A 21,116-nucleotide genomic window follows, 5' to 3' on the forward strand; every position below is an offset into this window, starting at 1 on the left:
AATTCCTGATTACAGAGAACATGAGAGAGGAAGGGTTTTTTAGCCTGATGAAGACGGGGTCCTGGTGAGCCACGATGATGGGGATGGAAGTATCACAAATGATGGGGTCAATAGGTTGGGAGGATTTGGGAGCCGAGGACGAGGGTGTCAGGGAAGAAAAAGAGCAGTCAATCATGGCCATCACCAAGGGGGCCTCGGAGGATGTCTGGAAGCAGGGAAACCGTAAAGTCACTTGAAGTTTGGACAGGACATCTCTTCCTAACAGGGGAGTTGGGCAAGAAGGGATGATTAGAAAAGAATGAGGAAAAAGGAGATCCCTGAGCTAACAGAGCAGTGGCCGGCCGGGTCTGGAGGGGTTTGGTAGTAATCTCGTTGATCCCCGTAACCGAGATCTGGGAAGGAGTTAGAGGCCCTGCGAATGAGGAGAGAATCGAATAAGTAAACCCCATATCTATCAGGAAATTGATAGACTTACCCGCCACTTGGAGCATTAACCTGGGCTTGGCTTGGGTGATAGGGGTCCCCGAGTCCAGGCATCTTCAGTCGTCGGCGAAGCCAAGTAGCTGGAGGGCGGGGTTGGTGTCTGCCGCTTGTGGGGTCTGCCCGCGTATGGAGGCACAGGAGCCAGGCCCCGCTGTGGGCAGTCAACTTTCCAGTGGCCCATTTGGGCACACAACAGGCAAGGCCGGGTGGGCTGTCGTGGATTTGGGCATTGGCGAACCCAGAGGGCCTCCTTTCCGCACTTGAAGCAAGCTCTGGGCAGAGCCGCAGTCTTCTGAGACCCCCTTTTTGGGGAGGACGATTTTCGGGAGCCGGCCTCAGGGCAGCCACAAGGGCTTGGGTTTGGAGATCTACCTTTTGTTTTAGTTTGGCTTTGCGGTCACCCTCGGCTCTCTCCTCTCGTGCATTAAAAACTTTAAAGGCTGTTTTAACCAGATCTCAGAGGGGGGTCTGGGGACCATCTTTGGCCTTGGAAAGTTTCTTTCTAATATCTGGGGCCAATTGGGGGATGAATCGGTTGGCCAAGGTGGCGGCTCCAGCCGGGGATTCGAGGGTCAGTCTCGTAAGGAGAGCAAGAGCCTCAGTCAGTCTATTAAGGACTGTCGACTTTATGGGTGGCAGTCTCCATGCCTTCTAAGAGGCATTCGACTATGTATTTTACTTGGTCTCCTCCCCATTGTCCTTCTTGGTAATTCCAGCCTGGATCTGTGTCGGGAACTGACGTGGGGCGGGGGCGCTCAGGCACAGGTTTGGCAAAATGGCGTTGGTCAGCAAGGGTTCTTGCTGCCGACCAAATGGCCTGTAGTTCATCAGGGATGGTGGTAGAGCCTACAATAACATAAATGTCTTGGAAGATGAGGGCGTAAGCCCGGGTGAGCCGGATAAATTGTTTGATATAGTTTGAAGGGTTGGTGGAAAAGGAATCCAATTTTTGTTCTATGTGTGAGAGATCTTGAAGAGAAAAAGGAGCATGAACGTGTGCTAGGCCTTCAGCACCCGCCACCTGGCGGAGAAGGAGAGAAGCCGAGGGAGGGACCTCGGGGAAGGAGGGGGACGCGGAGGGGGCGGTAATTTGGGTGGTATCATGAGAGCGGGTATGGGCGCTGACAGATGACATCATGGGTGGGAGGGGAGGATAGAGGATAGGAGTGGGCCAGGAGCATGAGGCGGGGGAGGGGAGTAAAGGAGGAGACTGGGCTGGGGTAGATGGTGGAGGAGCAGGAGAGGGCGTCGAGACTGAGAAGGATGATGAGGCTGGAGAAGCTGGGGGAGGAGGAAAGGGCGGGGGAGGTCGGTTGGGAGGGCAACTATTTAGGAGCAATGGTGAGAGAGGATTAAGAGTCTTCAGGCTCTGGAGGCGTGGAGGGTTCTGGGGAGGCAGCGGAGGGTGGCAGGGGCCTGGCGGAAGCCATGGTCAGTAGGATTTGGGAAGGGGAACAGAGGGTACAGAGTGTAGGGTGGGACCGCAGAGTGAAGAACGCCTGAACATAGGGGACCTCAGACCACTTTCCCGTCCTGCGACAGTAATTATCTAAATCACGGAGGATATTAAAATCAAACGTCCCAGTAGACGGCCATTTGGAATCATTATCAAGGGGATATTGAGACCTGGCCTCGGTACAGAAGAAAATGAGCCGTTTAGGGTGGATGTCCTGATCTAAGCGTAAGGTTTTCAAGTTAGACTACAGGCATTGTAGGGGAGAGGTCGCCTCGGATTTTGGAGGAAGCGTTCTCCGTGGCTGAATAGTCCTCTCCCTCCCGGAAACTTGTTTTCCAACAGCCACAGGCATCCCCATGACAGAGGGAAACGATCGGAATAGGGGTGGGATCGAGTGGTGCAGACGTCTCCGGTCCACCCGACCCCGATAGGCCTGGCCTACCGGAGGAGCGCCTCTGACATGGCCGCGCTTTCAACAGATGACTCCGAGAGAGGCAGAGAGAGCGTTATCCAGCCAAGGAGAGCAGACCCGATGGAGTCTGGGACAACTTACCCCATTTCCTGTCAGAAGGGTGGCATGGTCCTGGTGGCCAGCCGGAGGTTTTCTGGGAGCGGCGGGATGGACCTCTCATCCCCCCGAAGAGAAAGGGCACTCTTTCCCACCCCACGTTGGGCGCCAAGAATGTAAGGTTCAGCCGCGCCAACAGACAGAGTCTGACTCATGATTAGCAGCTGTCCTTTATTTGAAAAGGCAAGCAGTCCCGAGGAAAGGGGCCAGAGAAGTCGCACCCGGGTTAGGGTCAGGGCAGGGTTTTAAGGGTCGTGTCCAGGAAGAGGAAGATTCAAAAAAGGCAAAAGCATAGCGTGGAACTCTTTTATTGGTGCAGCGGTGTGGCTCCACGAGTGTAGTCCCGGCATGGCGGATTGGTCCATGGGCGTCAGGTGGCTAGCAGACGGGAGCTAGGGGTGGGACCTGACATCTTTGGGGCATTTTCTGGGAGCCTTGGCCTTTCAAAAAGCATTCCAGGCAGAGGGAACAACAGCAAGTGCCTCTGGGTGGGAGCATTCCTAACTTATTTGAGGAACAGCGAGGAAGCCACTGTAGCAAAAGCAATGTGAGAGGAAGAAAGTGTATCCATTGATGGAGGGTAGGAGCGAGGGAGATTATTCGGGCCTTAGTGGCCATTGTAAGGGCTTTTGCTTTTCTTCCCAGTGAGACAGAAAGCCTTGGAGCATTAAGTGGGGTGTGATATGATTTGACCTAAGTTTTGGAAGCATCACTCTATCATGTGAAGATTAGACTGTAGAGGGGCAAGGGCAGAGAAGGGAGACTAGTTAGGAGGCAGTTGCAATAATCCTTTGTTGGGAGACGACCATGGCTTGGACCAGATGGTAGCAGTGGAAGAGTAAGAAGTACTGAGATAAGGTGGGATTTACGATATATATATATATTAAAACATATTCCATTTATGGAGATGGAGAAGGCTATATGAGATATCTATATGAAAGAAAAATCAAGAATTTGGTTTTTGTTCCAGTTTAATCGGAGATACCTATTAAAACATCTAAGTGGAGGTGTCAAGAAAGTAATTGGATAAATGAGTCTAGTTCAGAACAGGACTGAAGATATACAGCTGAAATTTAAAAGCCATAAGTTGGTTGTGACGGCTAAGTTAGACAGAGAAGAGATGACCAAGTTGGATAGAGATGACTGAACTTTAGGACACTCCAGAGTCTAGAGGGTCAAGGGGGTGAGGTGAAACCAATAAAGGGGACTGAGAAGAGGCGAGCAGGATGAGGATGGAAAACTAGGAGAGTGTGGTGTCCTATAAGCCAAGTGAGTAAACTGTTTTGAGTTGGGTGATCAATGATAACCAAAGATGTTGATAGGAAAGATGAGAACTGAAAATGGATGAACCATAGTATTCAAGTGATGCAGGAGATAAAGCCAGTCATTCTACTCACGATTTTATTAGTCCTAAGTATTTTTCACTACAAGATTTAGATTTAAGTGTTTCACTGTAAGATTATGAAAATTTTCAGGGTAATTTCCATAAGTTAGTAATTTCTGATAGCGAAACAGTTACCGCTTAGAATTGGTATGATTTGTTCTTAGTGATAGTAGTCATCTTGGATAATGAGCAAGTCTTTGTTTAAGCATATTTGGCACCTCATCCTCAAGAGTTGCGTTCGCCCACTCATTCATTCACCCCCAAAATACTTATTAAGCGTCTTTCTTATGACAACCCCAGGTTTTTCTTGTCCTTATAGACCTAATTTATTGCCCACAGTGTTTTGCCTTTCCTGTGGCACGTGGCTTTAGCCTCCCCGCAGTGGGGTTTTTCCAGCCTACCTTGCGCGGCTGCAGTTCTCAGCGTCTGCCCCTAGAGGCCTGAAGTTGGTCAGCTGTGCGTCCCTTCCACGCCTGGAAGGGACCCTTTGGACGACCAAGAGCGATATGCAAAGGAGGTGGGCGGGCCTCACCAGGCCGGCAGGCAGTCGAGAGTTGAGGCGGGCGGGCGAACTGCGAGCAGGCGCTATGCAGATGAGATGGGTGGGCGGGTGGTATGCAAACGAAGGGGCGGGGCCCTCCCGCGCGGGCGAGGAGCCGCTCCGCAGGCGGCCGCCGGGAATTGGAAGGCGCCCGGCCCTTTCTTTGACTGGAGCGGACCGCCGGACGCAGCTGCCTTGCCAGTCGGAGCCGGCGCGAGCTGCCGCACAGTGGACGTCGTGTTTGAAGCTAGCCAGGCGGCCGCTGCCCGAGTCGGCTGAACATGGGTAACCACTCGGGGCGGCCTGAGGATCCCGAACCAGGTCTGTGCAGTTGGCGGGGGTCGCGCCGCGCCCCCTCCCCGGCGGAGCGCCCTTCCCCCACCCTCCTCCCCGGCCAGCGGCAGCCACTGTACTCACGGGCGCCAAGGGGGCGAGTGGAAAGGTGGCTTTCCCGGGATGTGATTCTTTCCTTTGGAATGCGCTCATGGGGTTGTGAAATTACCTGTGCCTGCTCCGCGACAAGGAAATACCATTCACTATAAACACATACCTGGAAGCCCTGGGTCTGCCCAGACTCAGCAAGTGGGGCGGGAAGGAGCCTGGTTCCGTGGCCCGGAGCACACAGGCCCGGCCGGTGGAGAGGGGGTCCGGGTTGGGGGTGTCTTCTGTATAGATTTCATGGTGGAATCCGACTTCCCCCTCTTGTCTGCCAACCTAGACAGGGTCTCGTATACACTGTGTAGGCAGTTGCAGACTTTCTAGGCATTTGCAGCAAAAAGTGTGACTTGGCAGCTGTTTTCTGGTTCATTGTCCATCGTTTACGTATCACACACTTTCTGCAGTCCCATAGAAGGTGGTAACTTGTCAGCAGATCTGTTACTCGTGGTCAGACCAAGGGCTTGATTGTGACTGTTTCTTACGCAAAATAGCCTATGCTATTCTGGGATACCAAAAAGTTCTCTGGTTTATAAGATTTTTGTTTGTTTCAGAAATTAAGCGAGCTTGTTGGAGAGTCAGCTGGGCCCTAGTTTTCATTTTCTGGTTGATCATCCTGGCCTCTAGCACAGATTTAGATGCTGATAACCACAAGGCTGTATTTAAAAACAAAACAGAACATTTTTATACTGTCACATGAAGCAAATGAGATTTAATTTAGCCCCAGAAATTGCATCTTGGCTGATTGGGGAGAGGTGGTTGACCTAATGCTGGAGTCCTGGGGTAGCAGGTGAGGAGTATGTATTGCTGTGACAGAACCAGAACTCTAAAAAATTTTTTAAAGGAGTAACTTTTAAATTTGAGTTTGAATGAGAAAATTGAGGTTTCGAGATGTGGAGCAACTTGTCCAAGTAACTTATTGGTTGAATTGGAAGCAGTTTTGTAGCCTCAGCTCGTCTCTCACCTCCCAGTGCCTCACCTGCCTATCTTGGCAGGGAGGCCAGGCAAGCTTAGGCCATATCCTTGGGGCTGGGCTGAGTTGGGTGCTGCCCTGGCAGTTGTGGTACATTGGATTGGTACAACAACCAGGATCAGAAACTTTGACTGCCACTGGGGAATACTGTGAAGAAAAGTTTTAGAGATGGGGTTACTACAAAGATTACATAGGGATTGCTCTCTAAATTACACAGCACTTATCCAGACTTCTTTGGGCAGAATAACCAATATTTGCAAAATAACGTCTTTGTCATAAACAACCCTGTGATAAACTGTTAGGTAAAGGGTATGTAACATTTTAAAAACCTCTCATTAGTACACAACTGACCAGGTATTATGAAAACCCTGTGTATTATTTCCTTTTTATCAAATTGTGCAGACTATTCCCCTCGTTAGAGCTTGTAAGAGTTACTTGGGTGCTTGTGTTCTAATTTCTAAGTGACCTTGCTTTTTAAAGCACTCTAATGGATAAAAGATGAAAAGGACACTTTTATGCCAGGTACTTATTTAATTGCATTTTTCAAAGAGTACATTTAATTTCAGAATGAGAACTCAGTCTGATTTGCTGCAAAATAAGATACCTGATTAGCAAACCTTAGGAAAGGCTTTAAATGCTAGACTATAGTTTGCTGAAAGTGTGAGTATAATTTTAAGTGCTCTTTTAATATTGTGATGAAATGCTATAGAATGCATCAGTGACATCCTGGAGATTAGAGTTTCCTTAAAGATTAATGTATCTTCCTTATGCATTGGACTAGAATCAGAGCAAGTGCTTTAATGGGTTATCAGAGCAAAGGGCTCAGAGATTAGTGGTAGAGGTCAAGGGAAAATAGAGGGAAGCTAGATGAAGTGAGAACAATACCCAAGTTCAGTTTTTACAGTTTATATATTGTGACAGTTTTTTCCTTTGAGACATAGACCCTTAAACAGAATTAAGAATGAATGTGGTTTATTAGAGAGTACTACCTAAGAAAGACAAAAGGGGTGGGAGGCAGAATTGGGCTGGGGAAACTTTAGACCATGATGCAGATCCAACACTAGAGAAAGGAAAATGGGGAGGAGGCAGCAGGTTTGGGCAGGGAGAGCACAATGCAGATCTGACCAAATTTTGGCCAACTGATTGGGGAGCTCTAGAGTTGGACAGAAATGGCCAGTCCATAGTCCTCTTACTGTGGTCAGTCACTGCGTGAGGCTGCCTGGAAAGAATGTGCCTTCAGCTCAAAAGCCAAGTTGAGTCCTGGGATCCTGGTGACACTAACAGCTGGAAGTGTTAACCAACTGCAGTTTTTGCAGCTGAATGCCCAGTTCTTCCTTGACTAAAGATCCAAGTGGCACACTTCATGGCTGGTTTCTGCAGGACCTCAGGCGCCTCAGCAGGTGTAGGGATGGTCTATTTAAAAGGTAAATGATTTAAAATCCACATCTCAGCATCCCTTCCCTTTCTCTACTTAAAAGAGCTGGAATTGTCCTGTCTCTTTCAGGTGGAAGTTCTTCATCCCCTCTGGGGTACACCTGAGGCAGAAGGCAGGTTCTCAACTGCTGCTGCTTTTCTAGCCCTGGAATTGGCTGTGGTGGTAGCAAGACTCCTCTTTTGTGGTGTCCACAATCCTCTGAGTTGGGTCATTGTGACTTATTGTGATATTGCAGAATGGGTAAGAGAAACGGATCAAGTTAAAAACATAAAAATTTGCAGAAATAAGGGCAGCTAGAATCAGAACATGTTGATGACCAGATCTCTTATTTCTTAGACGGTCCCAGTTGCCCTTCAATTTCCAACTGGTTTGTCAAGTGCTTGCATTGTCAGAGAGGGCTGCTGGGTGTTATTTGTGCAGGTTGCACTGTTCAAAGACATCTGGGAAAAGGGATGAGTGGGCCAGTTGGGATTGTATCAGTCCAGGGGAAGGGTGCCATTTTGCAATTTTGCCTTTTTATATTTTCAGAAAGGTGCCCAATATGCTAAAGGAGGCCTCAGTAGAAAGTGACCTTGGAAAGCTTTCCACACTGTCACTGTTAGCTGCTTACTCTTTGCTTTAATTGTGCATGTATGTGTTTAAACAATGAATTGAAATGATATGAAACAAAAGTAAAAATTTATTCCCATTCCCTATCAGGTCCTACTCTGTATTAGTTATAATTAATGGTAACTTTGGTTAATGAGGAATCCCAAAAGAGCTATTAAAAGTTGATTTCTCACTCACATCATAGTCTGGTGTGTGTTGGGGTCAGCAGGCTGGGGAGTTAGAGGTGTTTGAGACTGAGGCTGGCTCCCAAGTTGCACTGGATCTGCCAGCAGTCAGGAAGAGAGCAAGCATGTGGGGAATCCTACAGGAGGTTTTAGGGGGCTGGCCTGGAAGTTGTGCACATAATTTCTTCATTCCACTGGGCAGACCCTGTCATGTAGCCACATCTGGATGCTAAGGGATTGGAAAATGTCTTTGGGGAGTGCCAAGCAGGGGACAGCAGACTCTTTCCAGATATGATGACTACTCTCAACCACATTTCTGTCAATATTTTACTTAAAAAGTTTTAATCAGAAAAATCGAAAGACATATAAACAACCATGTACCTACCTCCTAGATTCTACAATTAACATTTTGCGTTATTTGTATATGTATCTACCTATTTGTCCCTTTCCCTATCCATTATACCATTATCTTATTTTTTATGCATTTCAAATAAATGGTGGTTATCTCTATATTTCTGCATTATATATTATACCTGTACTATTTCTTGATTTATTAACTTTTGAGGCTTTCTACTAACCCTTACTCTGAAAGTTGAGGAATTAAGTTCATTTTTACTACTGTATTCTTCTCCTCCCCCATTTCTGCAAGTCATACTTAAATTTTCTGAATTTCTCGTTAGTATAGTAAAATGCTAATGGTGGAATACAGGTGATGGATATACAGTTGCCCACTAAAAGGTTTTCAAGTTTGCTTTATGAAATTTTCATTTAAAAAACTTTAAAATTCTAAGGAAATCTTCTATTGTTTACCCCACTCTTTCTTGACTAATAAACCTAAACAGTGCCCTTGGCTAGGTAAATGAGGATATGATATTCCTAAATTTCTTCTGCCTTTTTTTGTTCAGCATCCTCTGTGCCCTATTCCTGGTCTACCTTTCAACTTTTCACATGGCTAGAGCATTTTGTTACATAATTAGTATTATTAAATATTCTGTGCATTGTTTATAGTTTGATTCTAAAAATTAAAAACCAGTCAGCATTTACAATATTAGGATCCCATAGGCATTAGTTATGAGACAATCAGTTAGTGCATTTAGGTTTACAGAGAAAGAAATATATAATCTTACCTTGCTTAACTTGTGATCTGTAACAGACATTACTTTGAAAGAAAATAGAAGTAAGGAGTTGGTACAAGTATTTATGATTATTTACTTTTAAAATTATTTTAACATGCTTTTATCCGGTTATTCAGCTTCTTAATTTTACAGATTGTTTCAGAAAATTCATTTTCTTTTTGAAGACAGAAAGCAAGGTGCTTAAGAGTATGGGCTTTGGAGCCAGGCTGCCTGTTCATAATCTTAGCTTTGTCAGTTCGTAGCTCTGAGACTTTGGGCAGATAATTTAAGTAAGCTCTTTGAGCCTCAGTTTCTTTATCTAGAAAAGGGGATGGTAATATGACATACCTCAGGGTTGTTGTGGTGATTAATTGATTAAAAGAGGTGAAGGGTTAGAACAAGCTCGCACATAGAAAGTGCCCCATAAGTTGTAGTTGTTAGTATTTCTAGCCTCCTCCCAACTTCATGCTTTAGTTTGGATTTGCTTGCCTTCTTTTCCTGTCTCACTCTCAGGTTAGGCCACTACTTCTTGGATCATTTTTCCCTTGTTTGCATTCCCTTTGTTTTGGCCGGAGTATTTCCAATGATCCTCTGTGTTGCCAAACTTTTATGTATTCTGTCATCTCCATATTCATCTTTTTCTTCCAGTTTTCCAATGGACTTTTAAAATTTCATCAACTGTATTTTCTATTTCCAAAATATTTGTTTGTCCTCTATTCTTTCTTGTTTATAGCAATGTGGGCTTAAGTTCTAGAGAGGGGAGTAGAGTTGGCCAGAGGGCTTGATCAGATGAGTTAGTGGCTTTTGTTGTTGGTTAGTTGTAGATTTCAAGAATTCATCAGAATTTTTACGATATTCACTAAGAGGGGAATAGAGTGCATTTTTCTCAGGTGTTATTTTGTTCCATAGAAGTGGAACTAGTGTTGTGAGAGATATACTTTGTAAAATGTGCCCTTTTACAATTAATATTTACATATGTATATGTATCCATATATGATCTATGATAACATAGTAAAAAAGATAAGTAATATCAGATATACCTGTTACCATGGTAAATGTGAATGAGTTAAACTTACCATTAAAAAAAAAAAGAACCTCTTCCTCTAGATTAAAAAAGAAAACAAAATATATATGCTGCAGAAAAGCATATTCAGGTAATACTTGGATTTTAAAAATTAAGTAAGTTAAAGTTGTGAATGATAAAAAAAAGTAGGACTTTAGGCTTTCAGGTTCATTATCTTGTTATTCTATTTATAAACCCAGTAAAATTTAATTATATCTAATTAAAAGGATCTTTGATTAATATTCAGTACCATTTATAGACTTAGTTAATATATTTTAAATGTTTTAAATTGTTTTTTAATTTAGTATATTTAGATTCCTATTAAAGTCTGACTGACAAACAATCCAGTTTAAATCTTATAAATTTCATAATTATTTTTATAAGCCTAGCGATTCTTAAGTCTTTTTATATATTCCAAAACACACATTCTCTTTTTACATGTATGTATATGCACACTTTCAAATTAAAGTTATAAATTAATTACACATTACACATTTTTAATTAGAATCAAGAGGCTGATCTGTAACTCTTAATAGGTCTAATTCTCTTAAACGTTGAATATATAATTCCAAAATGCAGGTATTTCTTAATGCATAATACTATTAATACTTATATAATTCTTTAAAATATTTCTGTAGTTGATTCAAAATTTTTTGGGGATTAAAAGATGTTTACACAAGTGTTTTATTCCAAATAATAAATAATACTCTGATTTTGTGTCATATAATTTTGAGGATTGCCTTCTCAGTTTGCTGGGGTTATTTAACCAACAGAGATCCTTGACAGGGACAAGGACAGGATTCTTACTCCAAATATCAGCTTGAGCCCCATTTGTTGTGATTGGGGCATATGCCTGAACATGCCCAATTTGAGCATTAAAAAGATAATCTGTACAGGATAAATTTTCTCAACCTTTATCTGAGGATATCTATATTCTGCCTTCATCTTTATTGGTAGTTGTCCTGAGTGTAGAATTCTAGGTTGAGATCTTTGTAATCTGTCTATAACATTGACTTCTAAACTTGAAGGAGGTGGTCTTGATGCCCATGTGCTTTAGATTCAAAATTATGTTTTACTTAATTCTTATAGCCCCTAATAGAGAGGCCTGAGACCTCTGTTTAAATAATCATATCACTTGATTAGAGTTTACATTTCTTTGACACTTAAATATGTAAATATTTTCCTATCTACTTCTAAGGACCTTTGACTTGCTAGATCATGACCTGCTTTTCTTATACTTTCTGTTTCTTAAGGCAGTATCTTTCTTAACAGTAAAACAAAATGAAATTTAACTGTGGCTCTCAGGGCTCTGTCTGACTTACAGGGTCATTCTACTGAAACAATGGTATCAGTTAAAGATACATACACCACAAAGTACCTTGTATCATACAGGACCTTCTATATTGATAAAAGTACAATTCAAAAAGGAAAGGTAGCAGTTAACAAAATCCAGTACACAAACTAGCAAAACAGTGGAAGTGACTAAAGTAAATCTATTAGAAATGCATGGAAAAACTCACAAGTAAAACGAGAGAATTCAATGAGTCTTACACAATTTTTCTCAGTTCATGGAATGGTGAAAACATTGTTCTAAACCCCAAAGAAAACCTCATTATTATCTCTTAAGGGAAATTTTACTGGTCACTCTGTAATCATAATGCAATAAAACTATAGATCATAAAAGTTGAAATTTTAAAAATTTAATCCATTTAGAAGCTGACCCAAATAGGAACTGAAAACTATAGTTATAGAAAAACAATTAGAAAAATAATTTGGAAGTACTTCATAAAGTCGCAAATAATGACAAATTCATTCCTCTGAAAGCTTTTGTTATCAAAAAAAGAAAAGAATGAAAACGGATGGAGTAATTACTATATACAGAAAATTAGGAAATAATACAAGAAATCTGGGAAAATAGGAGGGAGATTTTTAAAAGGGCAGATTAGTAGGACGTCATTTAAGACTGTCAGTTGACTCTTCTCTTACTCTCAGCACCTAGCACAGCACCTGACACATGGTTGGCACTTAGCAAATATTTGTTGAATGAAAGAACAGAAAAAGAAAAACCAATAAATAGAATTAAAAATATCTAAGAGTAGGTTCTTTGTTAAAACTGTGAAGTAAATAAGCTGTAGTTAGACTAATTAAGAAAAAAGATAACAAATACTCAAAATTAGTAATGTAAGAATGTATATAATGAGAGATATGAGTATTAAAAAAACAAACAAAAAATAGAAAATTTTGATGAAATCAAAGCTTTCATGGAAAATGAAACCACTGAAATTAATTCATGAAGAAATGTGACACTTAGAAAAATAATTTGGAAAACATCACAAAGTGACTGAGAAAATAGCTTCAAACAATTCGGAACCTAGATGTTTTTATATGTATTTCTCACATTTTGGAATGTGAGAAAAATACAATGTCTGTACCATTTAAAGTCATCTAATACTTTGTTTCTCAAAGATTACTGTATTACAGAGGTAATGCTTTAAGATGTATATAGATGACTATTTCTTATTTTAATCATTTTAAATATTTTAGAAAAATTGTAACCAGTATGTCTCAAATTTATGTCTGGTGCTTGGGAAGATACTAGGCTAAAAAAAAAGTAACAATATTGAGTTTATGCAGAAAAATATTAAATATATGAGTCAAGTAAATGCAAATATAGCCCAAATTGTCAAACGTTATACTCAAATAATAGAAACTTGAAAAATATTGTGAAGTACACAGAAAATGGAAAGCATTCCAATTTAACAATTTATTTTAATGCTACTCCATATACCAAAACCTTTCAAAGATAGAACTAACAAAGAAAACTAGAGTTTATTTTCACTAGGTTAGATGTACAAGTCCTAAATGAAACATAAACCAAATTTAATCTAACTATATATTTTAAATTATTAAACCACTGGTAAAAAACTAGTTCATTCCAAGAAAGCAATAATATTATTATATAATTAATTTAAAATTGTTAGATATCAGTAAATTTAAAGAAAAAAAATTTCATCTTACTATATGTCAATGCATTTAATAAAATTTAACATCTACCTCATACATATTTAATAGGAATGGATGGATCCTTTCTTAAGATAATAAATAAAATGGTCTGAAAGCCACATACATCATGCTTAACAGGAAACCAAAAACATTCTGTAAAGGTCAGGAAAAAAAACAAGGTTGCCTGTACAGGACATTGTTTTTAGATAGATTAGCCAAAACAGTAAGTTTTTTTTTTTTAAGTTTATTGAAAATGAGAAAGAATTCGCATTATTTGTAGGTACTGTAATTGTGTATTATTAGAATAACCAAGATGATCAACTGAAAAACTATTAAAACAAATGAGAATTCAGTAAGGTAACCAGCTCGGAAGTACATCTATATATTCATGTATGTATGAATATGCTTATATATGCATGTACGTATGTATGTAGATTATATAACAGTAGCTTTGTTTATGTTAGTAATAATCAGAAATGATTTGTTAAAAGGTCACATTCAGTCACAGCATGAGCAAAGGTATAAAACCTGGGGTAAAAATAAGGAATGTGCAAGGCCTCTGTGATAATCTATAAACTTTATTCAGAGAATAGACTCTAGTGATGATGAAATAGATATCCTCTGTGATATGGAGGAATTATATATATTACATCTTTTAAAATCAGAGATAGTTGCTGAATTTTTGTCAAATGTCCTGATGTTTTGCTTTTTCTTTTTAGACATATTGATTTGATGGATTTGAAAATTTTTACCTTATGACGAAATTTTAATTCAGGATTTTCTAAATCGTCCTTTTGGAATTTTCTTTTTTTAAATATGAAAGATTAATTAGCAGCATACGTTTTTATTGGTTCCATGTTGGCTTATATGTAAAAAATGGTGTCCATGCAAGGTGCTCTGGTGACCCCCTTGACATGGACATTGTGCAAGAGATGGTTCTTTTCCAACCCAAATAAGAACCACTTGAGAACCCTTGTTGGTCTTACTTCCATGGCCCCTGTCAATCCTTGGTGGCTCTAGCAAAAAGGAGGGTTTTATTGAATTGATGGAAGCTGGCCCTTGTATTTCCAGGAAATTTTTGAATTCTCAGAAGAAAGTTGGTTTGATATTTCAAAATTAATGTTAGAAAATATTTAAAAGTGAGATTTTAAAAATCACATAATGTTATGAACTTCTGAAAAGCTTGTTTCACAGGAAGAGTTTTTCTGATTTCCTACGAAGATAACTCAAATATCCTGGGCCAAGGACTTCCCCGCACAGGGAACTTGCCCACCATTTCCTTTCATCCCTGTCAGAGAGACTGAACACAGCCCACCACATCCCCATTTCCCTCTGTCTTTCACAGCTCATACCTCTTCCTCAGTATTTTCTTACCAGTATTCCCTGCCTCTGCTTATATTTTTTAACCCTTGCTCTGTTACTTCAGAAAAATTCTTCTTCTTTCCTTCATTCTTTATCCTGCCCTCATTTCCAGCTATTTGTTCCCAGTTAAACCTAATTATGGTTAAATGTTAAGATTAGAGGCTATGATAAACCCGGAAAAGTAGTCATAAATTTTGACCTGAAACTATATCGAATAAAGAACTAGTTCAAACAACCTCCAGAGCCCTTAAAAATCCCCTTTGCTTTATCTGCCAAAGAATTCATCTCCTTCCTCTAATTGGTCCTGCTTTTCTCTCTAGCACCAGCAGCCAAATTAAAAAAAAAAAAAATCTTGGAAGGTTAAATTATCAGCAGTCTAACCTTCTGATTTATCAACAGATAAACAAAGAGCCTATTCATTGTAGTCATAGAACTATTATGAAAATTATGTGTATAGTTTTTTATTTTGGTCTCTTCTGCTCTCCTTTCAATCTGAATATGTTACATTGTGCCAGTGTTACATGGAATCATGCTCACAAACTGGGCCAGAGATGTGGTAAAACAGTTTGTTTGCAGGTTAATAAAGTGAGTGTGTCAGGGGGTGTCTGTATGTGTATTTTTTTGTTTGCATTTGTATTTGTGTTGCTGTGTCTGTGTGTGCATATCCCTCATGACTTCCCTGATGTCTTAACCTTTTGTAGCATTTTGCTTTTGTGCCTTGGTGGAGATTTTCAATCAGAAATTGTAATTAAGAAAGAAGAAAGAATGAAAATTAAGAGATAACAGTAATTGGAGCAGTGATTATATGTTACTGTAAACTAAATTAAAATGACCTATTCTTTATAATAAATTCTGGTATCCAGAGCCTTATGCTAACCATTTCAGATACAATATAGTTATTACGGTATTACAGACATCCCCTTTTTGTTTACTATTTCCCCATTACTCAGGTCATCACTGTCAGTGTCAATTAGGTTATCAGCCTTGACTCTAGGGGGTGCCCTGGCAGCTTCCTGATGTCTGCAGGTCAGTCTACACCAGGGTCATAGAATTAACGCATATTCTGGATTTCCCTCACTAACCTGCTGCCTTGAATCTATTTCCACCTGCCTGGAAACCAGTAACCAAAGCTGCCAGAACTGTGTCTCAACCAGAAGTACTTCTCCTAATAATAAGAGGATGCGAAGTTTAAGGCACAGATATTTTTAACTTCTCTGAGACCCCCTCGCATTCCCAGTTAATGGCAACATCACAGGTAGCTGCATGGCTGCGCACTTGGGCCCTAACACTCCAGTTCCCTGCCTTAGTACTCCTCTGAATGCTCAGGCATCCTCTCTGTCCTCTCAACCACACCTCGCTCCTCCTCCTTGCTGTTTGCAGGGATGCTCCTCTCATGAGCTTTGCAGCCAAATCCTCCATAGCCTGACCATAAATCCCATTCTGTCCAGGATTGTCCCAGTTAACATCCACCGCAGGTCAGTTTACACCTATTAACTTTGCTCTCAAAGTGCCGCCCTTTGGAAAATAAATTATATCTTCATCCTACTCCTCATTCTTTCAGGCCTCCTCAGCCCAGATGTCACCTCCCCATGTAGACCTTTTCCCTGCCAGGTAGACTTCTCCTCTCCCAGGGGGTTACATCCTTTGTTTGCTGAGGCTGCTAAATAACCCCCAGGGCTTGGCTGGGCTGAGTCAGGGTTGGTGAGAAGAAATTTAGGCTTTTTTTTTTTTTGGCATGAGGACCTGTGCTGGGCTTGACTTGGAGGAAGTGAGAGTGGAGAGGTACTGGGTACTAGGACAGTCAGGGAGGAATGTGCAAAAGAGGGACAGGTGAACAGAAGGTGAAATGAAGAGAGGGGAGAGCAAAGAGGAAATGTGAGAAAGTGCTGTGGACTTGGATTGATAGGATGGCTTACCAATGTGATCATTGGCTTGATTATAAACAGATTACATGAAACAATCAAACTCCATTTTCCCTAGGTGACAGGTTGGAATACTAGACAAAACTCTGAATTCGGAGACAGATATTCAAGGTTCATTTTTCTCCTTTTACCTTGATGGGTTTTCACAATGGCAAAGGGCTTGAGCTATATCTATGATATTTCTTTCACCTTTTAGAAGTGTATGATTTCGTCATATGCTTTGAAGAGACCAGACTAGAAAGCATTTTGAAATTTCTACAGAGTTCTGTATTTTTTCCAATTGCAGGCCAGAAAGGAAAACTTCCAAATAAGGATGCATGAGCTACTCTGGGAAACAAAGGGAAACAATAACTAAAATACAAGTCTGGCCTTTGCCCTGGCATGAAAAGAATGCAGACTGTTAACTGACCTAAAGGTTTCTGTTTTATTTCATATTTAGGTGAAATGGTCAGCTTTGACCATTATTCCCAAAGAAGTTTCTCTTCAGACTTTTAAGATATTTGCATAATATCGAGATGATTATATTATCCTCGAGAGTGCTGTGGTCACCTTTCTCTATAAAACAGCCATGCTTAATTGTATATATACCAGGAGCAGTGCTTAAAAGCTAAATTCAGAAAAATTAATCTGGACTCACAAATGATTACAGTAGACATTCAATAAATACTTCTGTTGATACTATCACAAACATTGCTAGGTCTTCTCCCAACAGTTTAGCCATCTAAACATAAAGGAATGGTTCAGTAGTAATGGTGATTTTATTCATTGGACATTATGCAGACAGCCATCCAAACTGTAATTGTGAGGATTATACCCAAAGATGAGAGTGTTTGATAGAGATGCGAATGAAAAAGCTGAATGCAAAATCGTATGCATACCAATTAAATCTTTGTTAAAGTGTAGTCCAGAGGACACAAATTGAAAACCTCATTTGTCTTACGGCATATCTTAGAGTTTTTTGAGTAAGCATGTTTTGATGGGACCTGAGCTCACATGTGTCACATTTCCTACCACTTCCTTTGGTTCCTTACCTTTCATAGACATTTATTTACCTGTTTGGCTCTATAGGCAGTTGAATTCTTGACTTCTGATTAAAATAATGAGACTAATTAAAATGAAATAACGCAAAATTAAAGATTATTTTAAGGTTAATTAAAATAATTAAATGAATATACTACACATATAATGAGGTTATAATGGGTTGTCTTTGTTGCTTCCCAGGGAAATATGCCTTGATACAGATTTATGGGATATGCTCATGGAAAAAATACCTCTCGGGGGTGAGGGCAACAGGACGGGGCAGAGGGAGAAGTTGAAATGCGATGCAATTGCTGCAGCTTTCTCAGTCCGTCCTAAGGGGAGCTTGAGCTAGGATGGTCCTCCATAGTTGTCACAAGTTAAGGCTCAGTGGTCAGACCTTTATACCTTCCCCCCAGGAGCCACGGGAAGGCTTCAGGGGAGATCTGTTTCCTTGCTTTTTCTAGCAGTCATTTTCTTTACGAATTCTGCCCTCAAAATGTCATTCATATTTCCTGAATGCAAAAATACAAACACCCAATATTTTCTCCCTTATAAAGTTCACTCTCAGGGAGTTGGCTCCACAGCTGACCACAGGATCTGCCTGCACACAGACTAGCTGACTCAGGAGGTCAGCACCCAGGCCTGACTCACTCTCCTCCACTCCTTGCTGCGGCCCTTGTCAGGGCCTGTTTCCCCAGGACATCTGGTCAGGACCTCATAACCATCTCCTTTGTGCCTATGGCTGGGTGGGGAGGCTAGGTCACTGCTTGCCCTGTGGAGTAGAGGGTGAGAGTTAGAGACCTTGTGGTATTGTGATATGTAAGAAATATGTATTTGGTCCCCAGTTCCTGGCACAGAACTCATAAAACCCTTGGAATTTCTGAGAGATAGGGGTAAGAGGACTGCCTTTTATTCATAATAGGCCCCTTTTAACCATGCTCGAATTTATGCTCTTGGAGAATGAAGGCTGGTTGTCTGAGAGACCAACCATGTGATTAGAGGGCTGGAACCTTTAGCCCCACCCCTGGACCTCTTGGGAAGGGATACGGGTTTGGAGATTGAGTTTTACCTCCAAGGGTCAATGATCTAACCAGTCATGCCTATATAATATCACCTCCATAAAAATCCTAAACAGTGGTCTTTGGAGAGCTTCTGGGTTGCTGAGCACATCAAGATGCTGAGAGGTGTGGCACACCCGGAGGGAACACGGAAGCTCTGTGCTTCCCCAGACCCTATACCTTGCCCTGTGCATACACATCTTCCATCTGGCTGTTGCTGAGTGGCATTCTTAACTGGTGATCAAGTAAGTAGACTGTTCCCTGAGTTCTGCGAGCCCTTATGGAAATAGTTCAAACCTGAGGCAGAGGTCTGGGGAAGCCCTGATTTATAGCTGGTTAGTCAAAAGTACAGGTGACAACCTGAGACTTATAGGACTGAGTCTTTAACCTATGGGGTCTGTGTTAACTCTGGGTAGTTAGTACTGTCAGAATTAAATTATAGGACACCCAGTTTGTGTCTAGAGAATTGGAGAATTGGTCTGTGTGGAGGAAACCCACACATTTGGTGTTAGAAGTTGGTGTGAGTACAGTGGAGAAATAGTTTTTTCTTTTAGCCCTCTTGAGTGTCTTAAGCCTTCCCTATATTCTTCAGCTCAACTTTGGTGGAAGAGCCCTGGCCAGCTGTCAGTGAAATGTGCCTTCCAGTGTGAAGTTTCTGGTGGGAAATGCACCTTCCAGTGACTTCGTCACTGTAGGTACAGCATGTCCGGTCTGGTCGGGAGCCCCATAGAGAGGAAGGTTGAGCCCTCAGAAAGGATTTAGGCATTCCTGGGCTCCTGCCTCTACAATCATCATCAAACTGTTAAAACCTCTCACCTCCAGCCTCTGGTCAGAGAACATCTGCTCCAAGTCAGCCCGCTGTTTGGAATGCAGACATTTGGTAATAATGTCTAGGTGAGAATCCCTCTTCATTAATTTTGCGTGGTAATTAGTGATCCCCTTTAAGTCTTAACTTTTTTCTTTACCTGAGGGTAATTTTTTTTCCATTGGTTTCTTCTTACTGTCTAGCTTTCCTGTTATACTTATGTTGGATCTTTCCGTTCTCCTTTCATGTCTCTTAATTTAAAAACAAAACATTATATTCATCTCATTATCCTTTCTCAGAATTCTGGGTGAATCTTCTTATTCACTGACTGGATTTTCAATAGTGTTCAGTATTGCTGGTCGTCAGATTTTTGCACATGAAAGCAGTCTTTCTTGATGTCACATTTTCCCTTTTAATGAAGGTGTTTCCCTTTCAAAACTTATTGAAAATATGGATGGGAGACTTTCTAAAGATCTGTTTACCACACTGGACTTGCTGAGTAATATGGGAACCATGGCTGATTTGCTCCTGGGAGTTTAGTGCTGTTGGTGGCCTTTAGTCACCCACCTGTCTCCCACCAGCAGTCCTGAATAGAAAGAATACCCTTGGTGCTTTATACAGGTACTGGGACTTCTCTCACCACTGTCTAGCTCAGGTCCTTGTGTAGGGAGCATTCTCTGGGCCTCTGCAGGATGGGGGTGGGAGCTTGTGTTGGATCACATGAAGGATAGGCTCCAGAGCAGCATTCCCACAGCCTTTAAACTTCCCCTTCTGCATCATGCCAAGGGATTTGAATCCAGGCGTGAAATAGACTAGGCAGAAGACAGAACTACACAGAACGTGGCACACAGAGAATACTCTTTAATAAATTCAGCCTGATTTAAAGAATGTTTAGTCCTCTTGACTTATATAAATGTGCAAATTCCTGCAAATCCTTCAGTGCATGAGCTTTTTCTTAACATTTAACAGTATGGGCCCTGGAGGTAGAATTCCTGCTTTCTTATCCTGGCTTTCCTGTTTACTAGATATAGGATTTGGAGCTGGTTTCTTAATTTCTTGCTTAATTTTCCTCCTCTGTAAAATGGGGATAATAGCACTTTCTTAAAGGAGTTCTCAGAACAATGCCTGGAAGACAGTGTTTCAAAAAATGTTTATAAATCTTAACCAATAAATTAACAATAAATGTTAACTCCTTTTCTTTTTCTTCTTCCTCCTGCCTCTCATTTTTTCCTTTTCAGTCATTTCCCTTGAGGTAGACACAGTTTCATTTATCACCAAATGTTGACAGAGTGCTTCCCCTGTCCCCACCCCACCACCTCTGTGTCCCACAGGCACCCTCCCCCACCATGCCTGCCCCAAGGTGCTCTTGGGGGGGTATTCAGGGAGTGTATTCGTTTTCTGTTGCTGCTGTAACAAATTACCACAAACTTACTGGCTTAAAACAATATAAATTCATTTTCTTGCAGTTCTAGAGGTTAGAAGTCTAAAATCAGGATGCAGTCAGGGCTGTGTTCCTTCTGGAGACTTCAAGGTGAAGTCTGTTTCATTGCCTTTTCCAACTTCTAAAGGTCACCAGCATTTTTCCTCCATCTTCAGAGTTCATCGCTCTATCATCATGTCTCCTTTTTCTGTCTTTGACCCTTCTGCTTCCCTGTTATAAGACCCTTGTGATTACACTTAGCCCACCGGATAATCCAAGATGATCTCTTCAAGAACCTTA

At 41.3% G+C, this 21,116-nt stretch overlaps 1 protein-coding gene across 8 annotated transcripts in view; it reads left to right on the forward strand.

Annotated features, from left to right (window-relative positions):
* The window catches only part of SPECC1 (sperm antigen with calponin homology and coiled-coil domains 1), a 239,842-nt gene that overhangs the window by 110,662 nt on the left and 108,064 nt on the right, over positions 1-21,116 (forward strand). The window contains exon 1 of one of the 8 annotated variants that reach the window (XM_016145135.2): positions 4,540-4,753. The exons of 6 other annotated variants lie outside the window; for them this stretch is intronic. In XM_016145135.2, the coding sequence (XP_016000621.2) occupies positions 4,714-4,753 (40 nt within the window). In that variant the 5' untranslated portion in view covers positions 4,540-4,713. Of the gene's footprint in view, positions 1-4,539; positions 4,754-13,232; positions 18,837-21,116 lie in introns of those variants that run through there. One more of the 8 variants, XM_036223722.1, reaches the window with a different exon arrangement.

This window comes from Rousettus aegyptiacus, unplaced genomic scaffold (genome assembly GCF_014176215.1).
Source record: "Rousettus aegyptiacus isolate mRouAeg1 unplaced genomic scaffold, mRouAeg1.p scaffold_m13_p_6, whole genome shotgun sequence".
Classification (NCBI taxonomy): Eukaryota; Metazoa; Chordata; class Mammalia; order Chiroptera; family Pteropodidae; genus Rousettus; species Rousettus aegyptiacus.